Source organism: Athene cunicularia (assembly GCF_003259725.1).
Source record: "Athene cunicularia isolate RWA chromosome 21 unlocalized genomic scaffold, athCun1 chr21_part1, whole genome shotgun sequence".
NCBI classification, from domain to species: domain Eukaryota; kingdom Metazoa; phylum Chordata; class Aves; order Strigiformes; family Strigidae; genus Athene; species Athene cunicularia.
Window position 1 is genome coordinate 871,099 of NW_020799127.1, and position 23,118 is coordinate 894,216.

Genomic DNA, 23,118 nt, shown 5'->3' on the forward strand with positions numbered 1-23,118 from the left:
CCCCGCCCCGCCCCGTTGCCGGAAGTGTCGCCTTGGCAACGCGGAGGGGCGCTGGCGGGGTCCCGCCGCTGCGAGCTGTGCGGGGCGGCGGCCCGGCTCCGCTGCCGCCGCTGCCGCCTCACGTACTACTGGTGAGAGCCCCGCTGGGTGCGGGGGACGCGGGCAGGCCCCGGGACGCAGCCTCGGAGGAAGCCCGGGAGGAGGGGCGGGGAGCAGAGGCTGGGAGGAGGCGACAGGGACCGGGCGCAGGAGGCGGGAACAGTCCTGGGGCACGGGGAGAGGGCAAGAGGCAGGGATTAGCCTCAGGACGAGGCGCAGGGTGCAGGGAAAGGGCCCGGGGCGAGGCTCAGGACACAGGGAGAAGGCCTAGGAGGCAGAAACAGGCTCGGGACAGATCAAGAGGCAGGGACTGGCCCCATGACAAGGCTCAGCATGCTGGAAGAAGTCCCAGGACGAGGCGCAGGAGACAGAAGCAGGCCCAGAACAAGGCTCAGGGCACAGGGAGAAGGCTCAGAATGAGGCCCAGGAGGCAGTGCCAGGCCTAGGACAGAGGGACAGGCCCAGGGCAAGAGCTGGGGGGATGGGGACAAAACCTGGCACGTGACCTAAGACAGGAGACACGGAGAAGGCCCAGGAGGCAGGAGCAGGCTCGGGACCAGGCAAGAGGCAGGGACTAGCCCCAGGATGAGGCTCTGGACACAGGGATAAGCCCCAGGACAAGTCTTAGGGCAGGGATGAAGCCTGGGTGTCAGGAAGAAAATGTGGCACAAAGCTCAGCAGACAGAGATGAGGCCCGGGAGGCAGAGATGAGACCCAGGATGGACACAGGGAGAAGGCCCAGGACGAAGCTCAGCAGGCAGGGTAGCAGGAACTGGAGCAGGCATGCTGGGCAATCACTTAGCTGGAACGTTTCGCTCCCAACAGTGCCCACATCAAATAGAGAGCTGCGCAGTGAGCTTTCTAGATGTTTACACAACTATCTCCACTTATACAGGGGCCTCAGTGAAGTCATATGTTAATTATACACTTCATGGTTTCACAATGACTTGAGGTTTGTTTGGCTTTGGGTTTTTTTTTTCGCGTACCGCAATGTTCAACACCAGGCATTTGCTCAAACCAAACTATATCGGGAGTTTTGTGAGTGATTTAAATAAGGTTTTAACATACAGAATCATGGTGGCTTGGCAGGACAGCACTGTGTTGCCATTCAAGAATATCAAGTATATATTAGATGCAAAGGGCTAGTGGCCGTTGTGGGTAATTCTTGTGGTGAAAGTCCAGAAGACACAACGGGCAATAATCTTTCTTTACATCATTTCGAAGCAAAAAAAAATATCATTCTTCCCTTATTTTCTTAGTGATGTAGATCATCAAACAGCCGACTGGGTTAGTATCCACGAGCAAATATGCCAGCTGCTGATTCCAATCCGTACGTCCCTCCCTTTTCTCCTTTCTGAAAAAGAAAGAAAACATAACATGGAACAGGTGATGAAGAGGCAGGTATGTACCAGAAAAGCAAACATCACTTCAAAGTATTGCCAGTGAAATTCAAGTAGATCTCTTCTTCCTATACTTTGATGTACATCATCTTGAGAGGCACCTTGTTGGTTGATTGGTACTTAGTTGCAGAGGTTTAGGTGAGGTTTTTTAAAAAAAAATGCTCTAATAAGGGGAGTGGGAGCATATTCCCTCTGATTCTACAAGCCTCTTGCCTTTTTCACAGTCCTGAGCTTCCTCAGGCAGCAGCAATCCTGGATCTCCTGCCATGCCAGGTAGTTAGTCCATCTCTTAGGTTAGTCCAGGATCCAGCAGTTTTGTTTCTTACAGGCTGTCCTCATCCTTTGCTGATGAGAGGGATTCCCCTTTCTCAAAGCAGAGGGGGCAAACAAAGTCCCCTCCCTTTGTTTACCTGGACAAGTTTAAACGCCCTTTCCCACTAAATAAGGTCTTTTATCTCTGTTTTTTTGGCCTCGTGGGTGGTGCAGATGTGCAGCTCCTTTCCAGCTCAAGTAGTTTTCAACTCTTTTTTGTAGTTGTTGTTTATGGGATGGCAGGATCTGCTTTTCCACAATGTTGATAAAAAAAAATAACCCACACACCCTGCTACTTAAAATCTTGCCCATAAAAATAAATTATCCTGCTATCGTTGCATAACTCCTAATCACAGAATAATAGGACAACAGAACAGCAGAAGGTGAGCTGGTAACAATTAAACACTGCCACTGAGAACATCATCATTAATCTTCTGGATTTTACACCATATATTATTTTTAAGGTTGTTTCTGGGCCAGGTGCTACTGCTTTGGTGAGTGATTTGTTGCTGTGATCTTTCTCGGGAAGAGAAAGTCTAAAAGGGGTGGAACCTACATAGACAGTCCTTGGTGAAAGCTTGTGACAGGCTTTAGGCAACAGATTCCTTAGGGCTTTGCTGGAATTGGACAGTGACAACGCAGTTTAGTTCTGAAAATCTCATCTGTTTGAAAATCACAGTCAAGATTCTTGACCAAAGTCCAGAGAAGGTGTGTTAGAACAACGTGTCCCAGAAGCATCAGGAAAAATGCAAAAGCTCCCTTGTTCCAAGTTACCTTGAAGTTGATCTTTTATAGTCTGCAAAGAAGTGAAATCGAAATTGGTCTTACTGGGGGTGGTGGCAGTTTTGCATCCTTAACTGCTTAAAGCTTTTTCAAGAAACTTCAGCTGATGTTGAAAGCATTTGCTATTACATCATTGAGCTTACAGCAACTAAAATTATGCTCTATGCAAAAGACCATGTGACCAACAGATCAAGGAAGTACTCCTTGATTAGCTAGAAGCTAATAATTTGTTTTTATTAGGTTGCAGCGGAAGACAGCAGGAAGATGGGGCTGGTGGAGAAAGGAGAGACACTCCTCTTGATTGGAGTGCACACCCAGGTTAGCAGATGGCAACTGCAAACCTGCAGCTTGAGCTGAGCCTTGGAATGACTTCATGAGAAAAGTCATAGCAGACTCCTGATTTTTTTTCGAAGTAGAGATTTTTATAGGTTCGTTAACAACCCTGTTACATTTGTTCTTTAACCTTTGTATCCAGACTATTTAAATAAAATAGATTCTGGGCACAGTATGTGCTGGGACACTTTGTCTTCCTTCTCTCCTAAGAAAGGAGTGAAAAAGTGGAAACCTGCTTGCTTTCACAGCAAGGCTGTGGCTGCTAGCTCGCAGAGGAAGTCTGTCTTTATGTACAGCAAGGTATAGGGTAGAAAACGTTAGGCCTAGAAAGGCTGACAAGCATTGGAAAAGCAGTGTGGAGAGGGTGGGATTCTTTGCTGCCCCATCCTGGTGGCTTCATCATTTTCCTATTCACAGAGCCAACAAAAATGCTTTGAAGATGGCCTTTGGAGCTCAGGGAAAAGCTACATAGTCTCATGACTGAGAAAATACCTTCTGCTCAAAGCCTGCCCATAGGTTTATTATTTTTTGAACATTTCTGCTGTACTTCACAAACTCCTGCACGGTGTTTGTTTAGAAAACACGCAGCTCGGGCCTCAGTCAGGACACAGGAAAGCTTGTGCACATCAAAATGCCCTTTGGCTTAAGGGAAAGTGCATGGAGCTGAGAGCCAGGAGGTTATGAGTTTCATACCTCATCTGTACTCCAAAGCTTTGTTGATAGAAATCTGCTTTTGTCAACATAGCCGCAGGGGTGCCTGCAGACAGTGCCTCCAAACTGACAAAACTCCAAGTTTCTGTTTGTAGAATAGCCTCACCTGCCTGCGTGATGTCAGCTTACCACAGCCCCTGGGTACGGGAAAAGATCCACACCTCAGCCGGCTTCAGCCCTCCTCCAGCACTGATGCTAGCCCCGCTGACTGCAGGTTTCCACCCAAACTGACTGGAAGCCTGCCTTCCTCTTTAAATCCTCATTTCTCCAAGTGTGGTGTCGTTTTTGGTGCCTGTGAGTGAATAAATGAATGTGACACCGAACCCCAAGTGTGTTCCCCACCCTCCTCTGCACCCACCTGGAGCAGAGCTGGGGTCCTCAGCCTCCTCAAACCCCAACTGGGGGAAAACTGCGTGGGGGCATCTTCAGAGAAACCTCTGTAATTGCAGCACACATGAAAAGAGCCCAAATCGTGCAGGTCTGGGGGCGTGGGGCTACTGGCAAGATAAAAACAGTGCAGGGCCAAAGCTAACGATCCCCCCAAGGCTTGTAACTTCGAAGTCTTGAATATTCAGTGCTGCAGGGCTTCTGTTGTCTCCTGCCCTTTCTTCTCCTCCTGGGAGCTGTGCAAGAGTCTAACCCTTCTCTTGTCCTCACTACAGATGTTTTAAGATAGCTTACATCATGAGAAGCAGTGATGATCCTATTGACAAGGAGTAAAAAAAGAATGATCCCCATCTCCAGCACCTCCCCAGATGACAGTCTTCTTGATACCCACGCACCAAAACCAGTGCCAGTTGCAACAGAAAGAGTGGCATGGACAGAAGAGGCAGCCTGATAAATAACAGCTTGTACTGCTCCTTGCCCTGAGCGTGTGCTGACTTTTTCCACGTGCACCCCCAACAGGGCTTGGTTTTGGTCTTTTTTCACTCTCTTTGCTGGGAGCTCAGGGTGTAGAGACAGGATGATCACTCTGTTTTCTACCTCTTGGCTCTCCTTGCTGTCCCAGGGTGCTATCACTCTGGGCTGCATCCCTCAAAACTTCCGTTTATCCAGAAAGGATGTGGCTTTATCTCAGCCAGGATCTCCAGGAAACACTGTCCTTGAGCTCCCTGTCCCTGAGCTGTTCCTTCACCCTTGGCATGACTCTCTCTGCGTATCTCTAAGCACTTAAAGCTCAACAAAATGCCAAAGCCTGTCCTCCAAAAGCACTGGGATTTGCTTTTTCTGCCCTCTGATCAGCTATGGCTGAAAAGCAGACAGCAGTGAAGTGGTAAAATGGTATTTTCTGCTGGGGCTCGCTGCACAGGCCTGCCCGTGCCTCCTAGCCAGTGCCTCTCTGCCTTTCCGTGGCAGCACTGCTAGGCACAGCAGCAACGAGATTTCTTCCAGGCAGCTTTCCTGCTGCACCACTTGTGTGAAAAGCCAACACAGAAGTGTTGGGAGTTGGCAACAATTACACTGAAAGCAAAGAGAAATAGATAAATAAGCATCCTGGCTCTCTTTCACGGGCATCCCTCGGCACGTTGTAAGGGCACAGCATCGACGGTTGCCGTAGAGCTGTTGGCAACGAGCCGGCGTTCAAAGGGAGATATGTTTGTGGAGCTGGTGAATAAATCAAATGCTGCAAAGGGTGGAAGTGCGGTGTGAACTGCTCGGAGTAGCAGGAGGCAGGGAGCAACTATACGTGCAGGAAACTGTATGAGTTCTGCTGGCAGAGATGCTGCAAAAACTGCCTGACCACCAAACCCGGCCCGGGTAATGGCTACACAGAAGGGTAACACAGTGCATTAGGGTGTTGTGATTTTGACCCGCTTTCCAGACTCCGCGCCCAAAATACCAGGCCCAGAGCTGGCTGGGAGAGGGTGGGAGGAAGCACCCACACAGCACCATGTGAGGAGCTCTCTCCTCGCTCCCAGCCCGCGTCTCCTGCAGCTGGAGCGGTGCCGTGCTGGCACCAGCCTGGCAAACCATCCGCTCTGCTGCCTGCTATGAGTCACCGTTATTACCGTCAGCAAAACCCCGCCGTAGCCCCTTTGTCTAATCTTTCCTATGGTCTTGTGATGATCATTTTCTGTGCTTCACAGCTTTTATGGCTGCAGCCTTATTAGCCCTTTCTCGTAGGCGTAAAGGATTCTTCGTCTCATAAGAGACCACATGACCTAAGAGGATGTCCAAAGCTGTTCCTGCTAGAAGTAGGAATGAAAGCCAGGCTCTATTATGACAGCTTTAATTTCCATCCATTAATTACAGACACAAAGAAGATTACAATCACTGTTTTACAGTTTGCAAACTTGAATGCAAAAAGTGATTGTGAGTTTTATTTCTTCTTTGCTCACTCTGTCCTGTAACTCTGTTTCCCTGCAGAAATACATCATCGATCTTGCGTCCAGCACAGCCCAGAGGTTTGTTTTGGATGGAAAGCACGAAGAAGCAATACCTGCAGCTCTGCACGCACTGCGTTTCAGCACTGAAGTGTACGGCTCAAATTCTGTGCAGTTGGTGCCTGCTTATCTCCTCTTGGCTGAGGCCTCCACTGGTAAGTATTGTCTAAATAGTAAGGTTGGCAAGGGCAAGACCTCCCCTGGGTCAGGTTTCTGGTTTCCTTTTACCATTTATCAAGGAAGGACCAGCTCCGTTTCAACACTGTGCCATGTCTCTACCCTGCCCTGCCTCAAGGGCATTTCAGAGCGATTTGAGAAGTTGCACACACACACCCCTTTTGCTGTGTGGGTCTTTGGAAAAGAATCACTCATCAGTGATGAGAGATCAATGAAAGCAAATGAAATGTTTTCTCCATCTCTACCAATTCCCACAAGAGAAGCAGTATGAAAATCTATTCTTTACCTCTGTGGCTTCGTATGTCTCTCAAAAGCATTAAATTCCCGAGGGTGGGTGGTTGGGCTCTTGTCTCAGGGAACCAGCAAACATTTCGGAGGCCATTGCACCAGAGGAATGTCTCAGTTCATTCACAAAAGCATGCTCTGCCTGAAGGAGAGCTTTTTCTCACTGACTGTATGCTTTATACAAAATGGCAAATTAGGACTCTGCATGTGGAGAACTGCTCTCCTCAGCTGCACATGTAGAGGACGGAAAAATCACTGTAAATCATTGCCATTCCAGGAGCACACACAACGCTCTGCTGGCAGAATTGAGCTGTCTCAAGGATTGTCGTAAATGGTGTGGCAAGAGAAGGGAAAAAAAAATCCCATGAGTAATTCTAGTGTGATAATACCCAAGTCATTAGTGGCTGCCTGTAGCTAACCTGTTTTGAACACATGTTTCAGAGATATTGAATGCAGTACACAGTTTCTGGCTTCTCTTGTAGCTCTACACTCTCAGCCTGTCTGTAAATTAGATTTTAAACACCTGCTCGACTAAGGAGCGCTTGGGAGAGAAACAGGGAATCCACAAACTAGATCTCCATGTCAAACTACTTCAAAGGGGTAGCAGGCAGTATTCCCTAAATTTCTAAATTAAAAAAATGCTCTTTATGCTGCTTATTTCTACATTTCAGGTGCTGGCTGTCTTCTGCAGGCATCAAAGTATCTCTCCCAAGCCCAGTGGATTGTCCTCAGAACTCCAGACTGCAGTGTTGCTGTTCAGCAGAAATTACATCGTAGTCTGGGGCTTTTCTGTGCTGCTGAAGAAAACTTTGAACAGGCTTTATATCACCTGGCGAACGATGTAAGCCAACTCAGATACAGAAATGCTTCCATTTTTCTTCCTTCTCTAACACTTCCAGGTTGATATGAAAACCCCAGCAGGCAGATTTGTAATCCTGATTTTAGGTACTGAGAGGGTACATGGTACAAACACCTGAACTGTCTCGATCTAAGACACCCGTGTATCCATGTGTCAGCCAAAGTTGTGTTTTACCCGTTATCCTTATTCCTTTGAAGTGACACATACCTTGTCTTTGCTGCTTATACATTTATCTGTCTGCTTGGTTACGGTCCTGGGATGAACAGACATTCCTACCCCAAACTGGTATCGTTGCCTTTTATTCAACAGATGTTACTTTACGTTTTGCCTGTCATTTATCTCAATACTTTTCTGTTAGACAACAGTTGTCTGTCAGCCATTATTTAATGAATGCCTTATTTAACTATTTAAATGTCTGCTTCAGTGGTGTTTTCCTCAATTCAATCTTTTTAGCCACGAGAGCAGTTTGTCAGCTTTGAAGCAGTTACTGCCAGCTGTGTTCCTGAGGATGCTTTGCCTGTCATTTGATCCCCCAAAGGCAGACGAACTCCGCAACATCCTATTTATGTCCCGTGTAGACTAAATTTATCCAGTGCAGAGTGATGTATCCTCACTACTGTTGAATTTGATAGTAGCTTTGTGTGGGCGGGAATGATGACACACGGTTGAGGAGAATTAGATCCTTTCTGTTATAATATAGACATAATATATACCGCCCTCTCCTTGCTTAGTTGGTAAAGCTTTTGGGAGATTCCTTGCTGTGCCATTGGTTTTTTAGGTGCCCTAAATCTGGTGCCCGAAAGGGTGTCAGGTAATAGTTTTTTGCTATTAGCAAGTCACTGTGTCAGACCAGCCCCAGACCTGCCTGAACTTTGGCTGCGTGTCTGAGATCTGCTGAGAGTCACACGCCAGCTCAGAATAGCTGGAATGCACCACTGCCTACCCACTCCCCTGGCCCTGCCTGGGGCTTCGGGGGGAGAAACAGGCGCCGCGGGCGGGACCGGAGCGCTGAAAAGCGGCGGCAGGTTTTGTGTTTGAAGGTGGGAGACATACGGGCTGCGCAGGGAGAGGAGGATGTGGGGGAACCCTGCCCCACGCCTCCGTGGGGGAACACACTGGAGTAAGGGTTCCTCTGCCCCAGGAGGCTGGAGATTTGAGGGCGTTGCATTCCTTTGCATAAACCCCAAAATACAGCTTTTTTAGTCCCACATTTTACAGTCACAATCAGGTATAACTAACACTATAGTCACACAGAAAAAAAAAAAAAAAAAAAAAGGAATGCATGCAATATTTTTAATCCATAATGAAAATTTTCCCAGGTTTGATATGAGCATTAAACTTCTGCCTTTTTTTTTTAAATATTAATTTCAGATTTACCTTACCAGTTCTATGTTTGGACTGAAATCTATTGAGACCTCTGGAGGGTATTTCCACATGGCTAATATTTTCTTTCACCAGAACAAAATGGACATAGCAAACTCACTCTATGCTGAGGTTGGTAGAACCAAAGATCATCCTCTTATATTTCTCAGGGTTTTTTCTGTGTTCTTTCCAATATTTCTCTTATTTCTGGCTGCCTTTAATCCAGTGGTGACCATATCAAGTGCCAGCATTGCCATTTAGGATCAATCCTAGAAATCCTTTTCACACTTAAATATTTCTCTGAGTTAAAACCAGGAGACATTAATCCTGTACTCAGTTTAAAATCATTATTCAAATTGTCTTCAATTTGGGCAGCCAAACCTTGTTAAAAAATAGCTTTGCTACCAAATACCCCACGCCAGAGATTAAAGAGTCCCACAAGCAGAAAGAGTCACCAAGGGGTTTCCATGGCCAGGGAAGAGTTGCTGAGCAGCACAGGGATACAAACATGCCACGTAAAATTTACTCTGAGAATCAATGAAGAGTCACACTGATAAAAGACTGTCAGAACAGCATGAGCAAGCAAGGGAAGTAACAATTATCTAATTGCTCTAATAACTGGAAAAAAAAGTGAGCTTTCATTTGTTTCGGTTGATTTTCTGTGGAAGCAGGGCTTTGGCAGCTGTGCAATCTGCCTCCATTCCCCTCACAAACTTCAACCCAGTTGGCTTTTGGTTGACGATTTAGTTAGATTTGTTCAAGTTTGATGAAAATTAGTAGTCAGATGGAGAAATGAGCTTCCAGCTCAGGCTGCCCCTGGGAGAAGAGTGGTCAGAAGGTGAGACACCCAGCTTGGCAGCAGCCAGCTCACTCACCGTCAGGTTCTTGTGGCAGTGACGTGCATTGCAAGGGACATTGTTTATAGAAAAACTCATTGCTAAATAGCAGGTATTCATACAAGTGAAATAATTCATTTGCTTCCTGATAGGTGACCGACATCTGGCATGCCTTTCTCGTGAAGTCACTTCGAGCACAGGAGCAAATTATCAACTCCCGACCGGAAATGTCTCCGCTCACCGGGGACGAGGCAGTCGGCAAAGCCTCGCTGAGTAAGCCCCGCTATTGCACAGAACCGTTTGGGAGGCAGATTTTAAACAATCCCCACATCCCACTGTTCATATTTACTTTGCATGGCATTTCCAGATTCACTGGGGATCACAGGTATTTCTGATGTCGTCGCTCAGCAGATTGCACTAGATGAAACAAATGAGGCCACTTCAGGAATGAGGGCGTTCAAGTGGAAACACAGCTTTGCCCTTTTTGTTTAACTGCTCCTTTTCACAGCGCCCTTGGCAGTGACTTTAGCAGTACAATATTTTGCCTTTCAGGATTTGATTCCACTTCAACATTCTCATTTCTCTGCAGCTCCTTTGTCTCCATTTAATTATGTGAAAGTGACATTTCCTCTCACTTAGGCAGGTTTACAGCTCTGAAGCAGTAGGACACGATGCAATAGCACTTACTGATAGTTGGATGTATTAGTCTGGGGAATAGTCTCGGGGGAGCAGGTGGGGAATTTCTCACTGGGACATGAAGGTGCATAAAGCATTAGGAAACACGCTTGTGTGCGTGGTGCTACCCTGTGCTCCACTGAAGTCAGACCAGACTCTGGTCCTTGTCTTCTTTCTGCCATCTATGTTAATAAGAATATTGTCAGAGATAAAAAATGTAAATCCCATTACCTGGCATTGTCTCCATCCAGTAGGAACCACACCAAGACAGGGCTACACGATACCATCTTCAGTTATGACAGGGGTATGAAAGTTGCTCTTTTCATGCAGCTGTTATGACTCCACATCCTTACTAAAGGCTAATCAACACAATTACTGACTGGATGAAAAGATATCTGTTAATGGGTATGGAATTTGCATGGAGCTGGGATACCGCGTTGATGCTTGTAGTAGAAATGCTTTGATGTCTAGAAGAGATAATTGGACAGTTTTGAATATATTATCTTGCATGCATACATACATCCAACAAGATTATTTCATTCTCGGTGCAGCTGAAGCCCAGCAAGCAGAAGCAATCCGAGTACTGAATGCTGTATTAGATATCAGAGAACAGGCTCCAAAGCAACAACCCAGGGAAACTGCCCGAGTTTTGCACACCCTGGCCATGCTATATTACCTGGGCATGGATTTACCCAAGGTAAGTTTGGGTAACTCTGTCTCAGGGCTTGCCCCATCCCATGAAGCCAGCAGCCTCTGTTCACCTCTCCCCAGTCCACAGCAGCCTCACAGCTCAGTGTGAAGCTGACTCACAGTCTCTGCTCTGTCAAGGCTAATAAAGCCCCCTGGGTCTGTTTTGGTCTCTGCCAGGCCCTCCACGGGGGATCCTGTAGTCCCCCACATTTTCTGGGTTCATCCTGCATGTGGGATATCCTGGCGGAGTAGCTGCCTGTTGCATGCTGCAGTTAGACATCAGGTTACGCAGCGAGCAAGACGTGGGCCTCGCGCATGTCTGTCCTCAAGCCAGCCTCCCTGTAGTTACCATTATATTAGGGTAATTTCACTTTATTGGGCCCTGTAATTCATTTTTGAATTTGCACCCCGGTATTTGTACAATAACTGATTTTGAGGAAGTGCTGAACAGTAACTGTTTGAAATTGGGCCTCTTTGTCTGGGCTAAGCACTCAAAAGCCTGAGTTTCTTCTGCCTGTGTTTTGGAAGGTGGAAATACAGATTACTAATGGTCTCTTCACTGTATCAGAGAAAGCCATAATGATGTGAGTCAGGGTTTGGAAGACACAAAGAAACAAATTCAAATTAGAAAAAAAGACAAAGCTTTATAATTGTGACAATGTCTAATCCCTGGAAGAGCTACCAAGGGAAATGAGGGATTTAGTTGGGAGTGAGTCAGTACAGCTGGTTTTCTCCTGAAATAGCTTTGGGAATGTTCAGATGAGCTGCTGTGTGAGATGGGAGGTAATGATCTCCAGCGTGGGGGGCTGGGGTTGGTAATCTCTTCTGTCTGCACCACTGGATGCTCAGTGATATCTGTTGGCAGCTTTACTCTCTCCTGTAAAGCAGCTTGTACAGGTCACCCTCTGAGGCAGGCGCTGAGTGGCTGGAGCCTGGGTCTGCTCCAGTGCAGCTTTTCCAATGAGCCTCTGCAGGTGTTTTAACTACCATGAGAAGAGGCAAATTCCTGACGATTACTTTTGTATTTTCTGTTTCAGGCTGGTGAGGTGGGTACCAAAGCCTTTAACCTGGTGAAAGGACTGCCCCAACAAGAGTCTCTGGAGGCCATTGGTCATTTGTTAAAGTTGATTAACTCCACGCCTTCCTGCACAAAATAAAGAACTCTTTCTCCCAGAGACGGGTGTTTGCCTGGGTTGTCTGTTTAACAAGGTTTTTGAAAACAAAAGTGTTACAAGCCGTAGGTCCTGTCTGCTGCCCTCCTTCCAGATGTGTCCCTTTCCCTCTCAAGGTGTTTGAAAATTGAACATTTTGGTGTGAGTTAGTTTTCACATGCTGCTCCGTAGCCCGTTACGGAATAACGGCATGAGAGTGAGCAACAAAAGCACAACCAACACACGATGCATAAATCATTATCTAATGATTTATGAATAAGCAAACAGCCTCTTACGTCCTCACATTGTCCAGAAGCTAAAGCAGCTGAGGTGTGTTTGTAACCAGTCTCCTCAATTTGCTTTTCAGTTTGATGAGGGAGACACAGAGGAGGGCTGGGGGGGCGGGGTGCACACAGGGAGGGTCTTCCCTGCATGCCTGACTTGGGGGGTTGTCATCTGCTCCTCAGGACCTGGTTGGGCTCCATCAGGTGTTGCACCTCTCCACAGTGCCCCTCCATCTCCAAACCGACTTTTCTCTCTTTGCAGAACTTTAGAGTCTTGTAGCTCTGGGCACTGAGGGACTCATTTGTTCTGCTTACGGAAGAACTTGCATCCAGGAGGGACCCGGAGAACAGCACAAGGGACCGTGAGCAGTCAAGGGAAAGGATTAAAAGGCCATTTAGCTCCAATCAGAGCTCCCAGACCCAAGGAGACGAGGTTTCCTCATGGCTGAGAGCTCGCCAGTGTGTAGGCATCCTGTTAACTCTGACGCCCACCCCGAGAGGAGGAAATCCCGCGTGAAACCGCGCGGCTGCCCCTGGGGAGCAGCAGGACCAGCGGGCGGGCAGAGCATGACATGGTGAGGGCCAAGGGACACCTTGGGGAAGGGCTGGAGGAGGCCCTGGCAGAGCGGGGCAGGACAGGGGCCGCGCGCTGAGCTCGGTTCAGACACCGAAGCATGTGACGGCCCCGCACAGCTGGGAAGGAGGTTAAGGGAAACTTGCCCTGCTGCTAAGGTCTGAACTCAGCTGAGCTTTAAGCCTACGATTAAGTCTCATTTACTTCAGGAGGATTTATGAGTGCATTTAATTGCCTTGCCGAATTGGGATGGAGTCAAGTACGCTTTTTAAATGCTTCATCAAGCTGGGACCTGAGCAATTAGAAGGGATTGATGCTGCTGCTAAAGGGAAAGCCCCCACTTTGGCCCATGTTTCATTACACAGGGTGGGGTAGCGCTGCTCGGGGCGCATGAGAAGCCCCACAGCAGACAGGCCTGGGTGGGGGAAACAGGTAGAAGACCCCCAGATACTCCAACAGGAGATGCTGGTGGACACATCCACCCTCATCCTGTCTCCACAGCTGGAACAACCACCTCTGCAGGATGGGGGGGGTGCCGGGGGTGGGGGGAGGCGCACAGCTCCTGCTGGCCCAGTGCCTCAGGGCACGGAGGATTTGGGTCACAGTGGCCGGGGATTTGGAGCAGCGGGTTCGATCGTGGCAGTAATCCCTGCAGCCAGGCTGAGCCCCCGTGACGCGCCAGGCCAGCAGCTCTGTGTCGCTGCTCCTGGCTGCTTTAACGCCAGAAAAGATGGTGTGAAAATTAACTTTGCATAAGGCTGAGCGTCTCCAGGAACGGTGGCAGCAAGGGCTGGGAAGGGGAAGTGTTAGCGTGGGCAATGAAAAGAGCCCCGGGGAAATAAACAACATTTTTGGGTGCTTTGAAAGATTTTACAAGAGCTATTTCCTACAACACGATGCAACAGCCATTTCCAGCGCGTGCACTTCAGGGCAAAGTCAATAAATAGAAAAAAGCCTGAAGTGACCAAGATCAGCATTTCTTTGCCTGAAAGTGTTCAGACTTGCAGCTCTTGGCACCTTGTCATTTCAAGGGGAAAGAAAAAAATCCACCAAGAAGCAGCAACCTCCCTCTCTGCCTTGCTCAAGCGCTTGCAGCAAGAGGCAGCCACTCCGTCCCGAAGCAAATCCTCATCACAACCCCCCGGGCAGCACCGAGGGGGGTAAATTTTGGGGTCTACTGGGGAGCCGGCGCAGGTCAAAGCTCCAGCCAGGTACAGCCATGGCAGCAGCTCCAGCCCAGGGCAATTAAAATTGCAGTCGTACACCCGGGGAGACACGTTTTGCAACCAGCAGTTGTTGCCACGGAGGAACGGCTTTGCAGGGCCACGCCGGGGCCTGCTCGGCCACATCTCACTCCCAGTGAACCCCGAATTTTAAGAAAGACACTTCCACAGCCACGTTCCACAAAACTGGGGTGCCAAAACAGAGCAGGGGACGCCTTCCCCAGAGGGCAGCAGGATTTCCCCCTTCCCAGCCCCACCACAATGCGGTGCGGGGAACAAACGGCGAGTTGGGGCCCACCTGGCATGAGGGATGGTGTTCAAGCAGCCAGGAGGAGGAGGAGGAGGAGGATGCAGTGATGAAGGAGAACTGAGATGCTCCGAGCATCCTCCTGGAGTGAGGACCAGGCAGAGTCCCAGGCCCACCACAACCACCGCTCGGGTCGAAATAAAAGGCACAAGGACTCGGCCACTGGGTCGCTGCATACATTCTTGTTTATTGTTAGCACACCACACACCTTCCTCTTGGCACTTATTTTTATGTATTTGTTTAAAAAAAAAACAAAAACAAAACACACACATGCATGCTCCGCGCTGCGCAGAGACGCCAGTTTAAGTTTATCACAGGGTGTTTTATACATATTTTTCCCCCCCCCCCTTTATTTTCTTTCAAGTGTGGTCACTTCCATAACAGACAAATAAATTAAAAAAAAAAGACCCTATTTAAAATACAAACTGCCTGTGGCTTTGGGAATGTGCCAGTAGCTCCCACACCAGTTGCACGCGGGGAGAAGGGATGCTTTTTTTTTTTCAGTTTTGTTTGAAAAGGACAGTATTTCTCTTTTTTTTTTTAATATACTACAGCCTGAAATTCAGTGCAATAGATACAACTACAGTGCAGGTAATGAACTATACAAAAGTCATCCTAACCATGTACAAGCTTTTTCTTAGTCGCTATAGAAACTATACCTTTGCATCTGTACCTTTTTGTATACATTATACAATGTGAATATACTCCAAGAATATTTACAGTACTTTGCTTGTCAAATCAGAAATGCTATAACTTAAATGTCTACTATTAACAACCATTGAACAAAAATATATATAATATAAATATCTTCCAGTCTATACACAGAGCAGGAAATGGATGTATCCGCGTGATGATGGATTTTGGTGAGTCCGGGCCTGGGGGGCGGGTAGCGATGGAGGGGGGTGTTGCTGTAGTGTGTGGCTGCCGGTTTCGCTCTGCCGGCGCTTCACCATCAGGCAAATATTGCCGAGATTAAACCAAAAAAATAAAACCAGACACTCCTTCCCCTTTCCACACACCCCCCACCACCTCTCCCGGCTGAAATTCAGGCAAAGGAGACGAGAAGCTGCTGGCGGAGACGACGCTCTGCAACCTGCGCCAGGATTATCGACCCTTCCAGTCGCTGGGGTTGGGACTGCTCCGTCCTCAGCGTGCCCCCAGGGCGGGGGGGTCCCCGTCCACAAACCCACCGGGGGCTGGAAACCAATTAGACTGCTTTAAAAAATAACTTGTTTTTTTGTTTTCTTTTTTCTTAAAAAAAAAAAATATTGTTGGTTTAGATTTAGTCGATTTACGTGATTTTTATACGATTAGAACGTTAAAAAAAAAAAAGCTTCCAGCTTTAAAAACTTCCACTACGTGATTTCTCGTTAAATAACCTATCGCGTCGTTAAAAAAAGGGTGCCGCCCTCCCGCTGGCGGAGGCTGCCTGGTTGGTTTTTTAAAACATCTATTGGCTTTGAAATCCTGGACGCGAAACCAGCTAATAAAAAAAAAAAAAAAATTGTTCCTAGCATTAAAAAAAAAAGTCAGTCTGTCCCCGATAAACCAGTGGGGGAGTCTGGAAAAGGGGTGTATGCACAAGAGCCGGACCCCCCACTCCCTCCTTCCTGGTTTCTGTACAAAGCATTTTAAAAAATAAAAACCCAACAAACTGAGGAGAGAAGGTGAGCAGCCGGGAGGCGCCGCAGGCGGGTTACACCTGGGAGTCGGCACCCAAGCTGTGAAACTCATCCGGGGTTTTGTCGCTCTGGTTGGCTCCCCCCTGACGGAAACCCGAGGCGATCTCATCAAAGGTCCGACCCTTCGTCTCCGGCACCCTGAAGTAGGTGAAGATGAAGAATAGGACTAGCAGCACCGTGAAGATGATGAAGACGTAGGAGCCGCAGAGTTGCTGGGGAGAAGAGGAGGAAGGGGTGAGCGCGTGGAGGGGGACGGCGCCAGGAGCAGAGTGATGGACCTCGGCTAAAGGACCAGGAGGGACTGTCCTGCCCACACCCACCACCGGGCTCCAGGGCCGCGTCCTCCTTCCCTCTCACGGCACATCTCAAGTTGGGAGAGACCCATGGGGATCCTCAAGTCCAGCTCCCAACTTCCTCCCTAGATCCTGCCCCCTGCCCTCTTCCCTGGGGGTGTTCGCTCCCCAAAACCACCTCGGGGCAGATTTTGGGGCTCAGGTCCCACAAACTGAGTGGTTGCACCCCCAAGCCCAATCCCCCCTGAGAGCACAGGGAGGTGCTTAATTACCGCGATGTACTGGAAGCCCATGCCCACGATGAAGTTTGAGGTCCAGTTGGACAGCCCGGCAACAGCGAAGGCAGCGGGACGAGGGCCTTGACTGAACAGTTCTGCCACGATAAACCAGGGGATGGGGCCTGGGCCGATCTCGAAGAAGGCCACGAAGCCGAAGATGGCCACGATGCTGAGGTAGGACATCCAGGGCATTTGGTCCTAGTCCAAGGGAGAGAGAGGTGGGTTCAGTGAAGGGGGAGGAAGAAGGTGGGTTCGGTGAAGGGGATGAAGCATCTGGCTGTCCCAGACGATGACACTCAAGCACATGTGGTGCTGGGGGAGAATCCAGGAGGTTTCTTCAGATCAGATTTCTGGGACCTCAAGGGAGATGCGGGCAGCGGGGACGGCTCCGCTATCTCCTCTAGGAGGACAAGGCTTTCCTCCTCTCCAAGCAGACCTCCTCCTCCTCCTCCTCCTCACCACCACAGCAAGGGGCAGTGTGCGGGATCTGGTCCCGGCCCCCCACCCTGTCCCCACAAGGCCGATCGCTCACCAGCAGCGTCAGGGCGATGGTCATGAGCACCGCACAACCCGCCATCCCCGCCAGGCCGATGAGGTGGAGGGTCCTGCGTCCCGCTCGTTCCACCACGAAGAGCTGTTGGGTGGAGACAGGCGTCCATCAGCACATCCCCAGCCTGGGGAAAAGCCCCTTCCTGTCCACCTTCCCCCCGGTGAGAGCTCGGTGGGTCAAAACTCACCGAAACGACTGTGAAAGCTGTATTGACCACGCCGGAGCCGATGGTGGCGTAGACAGGCTGCTCCACACCTGACTTCTCAAAGATACTGGTGGAGTAGTAGAAAACCTACAAAGGGCAGGGATGTGCCATGAGGAAAGGAGAGTCAAGTTCTGGGTGAAACAAGCTGAGCTTCGGCACCCAGGGGCCCCCAAAACTCACTGCATTGATCCCCGAGAGCTGCTGGGACAGCTGCAGGACGATGGCAATGAGGATGGGCTGGCGATACATGGGGGAGCGGAAGAGCTCCATGATGGTGACCTTCTTCTCTCTCATCATCTGCCGGCTCTCCTCCTTCATCTCCTGGAGGTCGCTGCTGACATCTGTTGTGCCCCGCAGCTTCTTGAGGACTAAGGGGAGGAGAATTGGAGTCAGGAGCAGCTGAGGTCCCTCCTGTACAGTGGTACAAGCTCAGGGGTCACTCACCGCTCTTGGCTTTGTTCTCCTCGTTGCGGTTGATGAGGAGGAAGCGGGGGCTCTCGGGGGCAAAGGGCAGGATGATGCACTGCAGCAGGGCAGGGACGAAGATGAACCCCAGGAGTAGAGGCCAGAGTGAGTCATTCCCCATGATCAAGTCCAAACCAAACACCTGAGGATGAGAGAGGTTGAGTGACCCTTTCCCAGCTCAAGTTGGACCCAACTCCACTGCTCACAGGTGCTCTACAGGCTTGAACACCCATCAGAAGGACATGGGCTTCCAGTTGGCCAACAAACGGCACAGCATGATGTTGCCCATCCCAAACTTTAAGACATCACAGCTTCCCCACTCCTGCTGCCCTCCAGGTCCATCCCTCCAGCCCCAGCTCCATCCGCACTGCTGCACTGAACCCCATCCCCTGCAGACCCCGAGGACCACCAGCACCAAAGGTGCCAGCCCTCTGGCACTTACTTGCGCGATGAGGATGCCCAAGACGATGCCGAGCTGGTGGAAGGTCCCCAAGGCACCCCGCAGCGCGGTGGGCGACACCTCACCCACGTACATGGGCACAAAACCAGTGGTGAGGCCAGAGTAGAGGCCGATGATGAAGCGGCCGAGGATGAGCATCTCGAAGGAGAAAGCCATCTTGGAGAAGCCCATGAGGACAGCGGAGATGAAGGCGAGAATGTTGGACATCAGCATGGAGTTGCGCCTGGGGAGGGAAGGGAAGAGGGTAGTGTGAGGATCATGGGGCTCAGAAGAACCCACACATCAGGCCTTGGCAGGAGGAAGGTGTCCAAAGCCACCCTGCTGGGATGCTGGGGTGGGGTGAGGCTGCACAACCGCCCCAGTGAAGTCCACCACAGGTCCACCATGCTCGGCGCTCACCGTCCAAAGCGATTGACGAAGAGCCCCACAGAAAAGGACCCGATCATGCCTCCGACAGAGAAGATGGCGACGGAAAGGGACCAGAGCGTGGTGAGGGTGGCAGGGCTGATGGGCTCCTCGTACCGGTACAGCCAGGTACGGTTGTAGAAGTCCTCAATCACCTGTGAAAGAGGGGGGAGAAATGAAGCCATGGGTTAAAACTGTCCCCGTTTCATCTGTGCCACCAGTGTTATGAATTGCCCAGGCCTCAGCCCGGCCACCTACAAACCCTTGGCCAGTGAAGGCGGCTCACAAGACGATGCATCACAAAGGCAGGAGCCGCCCAGCCGCCAGGCAGGTGGCTCGGCTCCAACCCAAGGGAGGAAACCTGATGGGATACGCAGGGGAAATGCAGCCGGACGGGTTCTGGTCTCGCCCTGCCGAGAGAGGCTCGGCGTTGCCAAAATACCTCTTTCACCTCGCCAGGCGGCCGTGGGGAGGTCACGCTCCTCCCCGGGGCACGGGAGGCGGGGCGGGCTGCCTCCATCACTGGAGGAGAAGCAATACAGGACGGAGGAAGGTGAGGAAGACAGCAGGGTCATCCGGACAGCCGATCAGTTCCCATCCCCTTGGATACTACCTTAAATTTAATTTCTAGGTTTTTTTCTGCAATACTTCCCTAACTCAGTACTTCTGCTGTAACTCTGCAGTACTTTTGCAATGCTAATATCCAAGACAGGTGCTTGTTTTTAATTACCATCTCCACAGAACACCCTTTTTAATATATTTTATATATATTTTTAAAGTATTTTTAAAGCAATCCCACTGCTGAAAGTTTCACGTCCGTTATTTAAGGGACACTCATATCCAAAACAAAACAACAAAGGGCTCAGTAACACACCCAACAAACCCTGGCTGGAAGGAGGAGAGATTTCATGCGAGCAGGGAAAGCTGCTGCTGGACATCAAGCTGCTCACAGACCTCGCTGCTTCGAAGGGTTTTGCACGTGCTCAGCTCCTGATTTAAGTCTCTGCACAATCACACTCCGTTCTCTAGTTTTCCCATCACTTCAAGCACAAACGAGAGCCCCTGGTAGAAGCAGCTCAAGAAACACACCCTGTGCTTTGTTATAAATTTCAATAATGCAACACTTTTTTTTAAGTTGTTTCTTTTACAAAGTCCTTAAACCATTAAGATTTCAAGATTTAAGTGATTTTCTTTGCTTCCCAATTCACCTGGAGGTTTTGACACTTTGGGGGCTTTTTCTCCTTTTAAATAATTGATATTATTATTTGGAGAACCCAGGACTGGCTCAGGCTCTCAGTAGGGGTAAGCAGGTCTCTCCACACACCCCACCAAACCTTGCAGTGCTCTGAATTCCTTCCTGCTTTCCAAAAAACCTCCAGCTCTCTCCCCCCGAAGTAGAAAAAAATTGCACTCCCCCTGACGCAGAAAAGCGGACACCCCAACACTGGCTGAGCTACGATGGGCTGTGTTTTGGCTTATCAAGAAACATCTAAATATCCTCACCTCCTGGCCCCCTTTCCTCCTGCAAAGAAAGGATGGATGGAAAAACCCACCATAAGCCAGTCATTGGGAGAGGAGGAGATGAAGAATTATGAGTTAAAAGTGAGAAGCGTGAAAAAAAATTTGCATTGTCCAAAAGTTAGGGTCTTTTTCCTCTCTCTCACTCTCATTTCATTCAGCTGAGTGTTCCCTACCAGCCCTCGCCCAGTTTCGGGCCGTCCCCTCCACATCTCACGTCTGCAAACACCCCCACACCCCCCAGCATGGGCACGCAGCCCCCCCGGACAGCAGCCCCGCTGCGAGGAGCTGCTGACAGCAAATGCTGCTGCACTTGCCCTGCTGAAGCCAGGGGAACGATGCACCCCAGTCCTGCACCCTGACAGATCCCAGTCCTGCACCCCACACATCCCTATGCCAGCCCCAGTGCATCCCCATCCCAATCCTTTGCCCCAGAGCACCCCGATGCATCCCAGTCCTGCACCCCAACATATCCCCACCCCAATCCTTCATCCCACTGCATCCCAGTCCTGCATCCCCACGCATCCCTATGCCAGCCCCAGCACATCCCCATCCCAATCCTTTGCCCAAGAGCACCCCAATGCATCCCCATCCTACTCCTCAGTGCATCCTGGTCCTGCACCCCAACATCCCCAGTGCACCCCGATGCATCCCTATGCCTGCCCTGACGCATCCTCACGCCAACCTTTGCCCCAGTGCATCCCAATGGATCCCCATCCCAATCCTTTACCCTGATACATCCTCATCCTGCAACCCAGCCCTGCTCCTGTGCCCCAGTGCACCCCGATGCATCCCCATCCCAATCTTTCACCCCGATGCATCCCCATCCCAATCCTTTGCCCTGATGCATGACCATCCTGCAACCTAACCCCACTCCAGTGCACCAATTTATCCCAATCCCGTGTCCCAGTGCACCCTGATGCATCCCAGTCCTGCACCCCAATAAATCCCAGTCCTGGCCTGCCTTGACACATCCCCACCCCAATCCTTCACCCCAGTGCACCCCGATACATCCTCATTCCAACCCTTCACCCCAATGCATCCCCATCCTGCAACCCAACCCTGCTCCTGTGCACCAATTTAAACCAATCCTGTGTCCCAGTGCACACCAATGCATCCCCATCTGCACCTCGATGCATCCCCATCCTGTTCCCCAACACATCCCCATCCCTATCCTGCACCCTGACACATCCCCACCCTGTAACCCAACCCCACTCCTACGCACCAATTTATCCCAATCCTGCTCCCCAGCACACCCCAATGCATCCTAATCCTGCACCCCAATATGCCCTGAGCCCTGGTGCACCCCCACCCTTAAAGCTGGGATGAACTCCCATGCCCGGAGCATCCTGCAATGCTCATCCTGCCTCCCCTGGTGCTCCCGACCCAGAGCACCCCAAAACCTTTCCCCCTATCAGTTCTGCACACCAAACACATCAGTCGCTGGGTGACTCGCCCCTAAAATACACGGCCCACACCTGGCCTGAGCCCCAAGAGCTTCATCCTCAAATGCACGAGGAAAATTGAGGCAATACCCATGGAGGGGGATCTTGCTTTGCTGGGGGTCTGTAAGAACCAGAGCTCGGTCCCAGGGGAAGACCCCAGCTCCGACGTGATTCCTGCTCGCATCACCCAGAGCAGCATCTCCTGGGTCAGGAGGGGACGGAGAAAAATCCTTCAGCCGCCGGGAAAGGCCGCGCCTCGGCGGGATGCAGGGGCCGGGCTGCGACGCCGGGGCACTAATTACAGAGCGCCCGCTCCCCGCCGGAGCTTGGGGGAAAACCAGGGCAGATGCCAGAAAGCAGCTCCAAAGCACGTTCCCAGGGATTTCCCAGCTTGCCGCCCATTCAAACACCGCTGACATCGCCAGAGGAGGATGCTCGATACCGGCTGCGCGCCGCCGCCACAGAGCAGTCCAGGGTCAGGGTTTTTTCAGCAAGGCGACGCTTTCAGCAGACAGACGCATGCGCCGTGGCCGTGGGTGCCTCCAGCCACGTGAAATCCTGCTCAGGCCACTCACCGCCATGAAATACAATGTCACGTGATACCTCAAAAAACGGCAATTTGCGTCTTTTTCGCTCTTTCTGCACTCATGGGATGTTTTTTGCACAGGGTCTTCTCTCCCACAAGGAATGTTTTCGGCGCTCAAGGCTGCAGCCCGCTCGCTGGTAACAGGATTAATACTCTTGCGGCGTGAATCCTGCCTCGGTGGTTTTAATTACTGGGATGGGGCAGCAGAGGCGGCGACGATGCTCGGGGACAGGCTCTGCTCTCATGCAGCAGCAGCCAGACCCCAGGTTGTCCTTCAACACCTCACCCAGCACGGGAGCTTTGCACGTTGCATGGGAGATTCCTGAGCTAACATTTCCAACTAACATCTCAAAAAGCCATGTAATTCGGGAAAGTCAAGTTTTGCAAGGCTCCCACATACCTGCCAGTGGCTGGAGGGTTCTGACGCTACGCGAAACGAAGGAGCCAATGCTCTCCGTACCCCGTCTCCTGCCCCAGCTGACCCTCTCTCCTCCCGAGGATGTCTGAAGCTCCACTTCGAGATGACTCAAACCCTAATTAATGCCCAGACCTTCGCTAAAAGCCAAGGTTAAAAGTTACACTGGTCCCACCCCGAGAGCATCCTGCAGGCATTCCTGGGATATTTCCCAGAAAAAAAACGCTAAGCGAGAAGGAAACTAATTCTCCTGGGAAGGCGGGAGCTAAATAACTCCCTCACAAATCCCATTACAGGCAGTAAGCTGCCTAGTGGGATGTACTATTTTAGCCATGCTGGCAGCGGGTGAGGGTTTGTTTTCAGGCACGGGG

At 50.4% G+C, this 23,118-nt stretch overlaps 2 protein-coding genes across 2 annotated transcripts in view; one reads left to right on the forward strand and one right to left on the reverse strand.

The window, feature by feature from the left end:
* Positions 1 to 15: 15 nt before the first annotated feature.
* Positions 16 to 12,079, forward strand: ZMYND12 (zinc finger MYND-type containing 12; the record flags this gene model as incomplete). The annotated part of the gene is made up of 8 exons (XM_026862908.1): positions 16 to 131; positions 1,359 to 1,500; positions 6,006 to 6,177; positions 7,156 to 7,325; positions 8,715 to 8,837; positions 9,694 to 9,814; positions 10,768 to 10,913; positions 11,944 to 12,079. Coding segments are annotated over 8 exons (1,110 nt in total), but the record flags the coding sequence as incomplete, so codon positions are not given.
* Positions 12,080 to 14,680: 2,601 nt separating this feature from the next.
* The window catches only part of SLC2A1 (solute carrier family 2 member 1), an 8,785-nt gene continuing 347 nt past the window's right edge, over positions 14,681 to 23,118 (reverse strand). Inside the window, exons 2-9 of the mRNA XM_026862909.1 lie at positions 18,778 to 18,938; positions 18,361 to 18,601; positions 17,898 to 18,060; positions 17,634 to 17,821; positions 17,436 to 17,540; positions 17,231 to 17,332; positions 16,693 to 16,896; positions 14,681 to 16,339 (exon numbers count right to left, since the gene is read on the reverse strand). Of these exons, the coding sequence (XP_026718710.1) occupies positions 16,142 to 16,339; positions 16,693 to 16,896; positions 17,231 to 17,332; positions 17,436 to 17,540; positions 17,634 to 17,821; positions 17,898 to 18,060; positions 18,361 to 18,601; positions 18,778 to 18,938 (1,362 nt within the window). The 3' untranslated portion in view covers positions 14,681 to 16,141. The remainder of the gene's footprint in view (positions 16,340 to 16,692; positions 16,897 to 17,230; positions 17,333 to 17,435; positions 17,541 to 17,633; positions 17,822 to 17,897; positions 18,061 to 18,360; positions 18,602 to 18,777; positions 18,939 to 23,118) is intronic.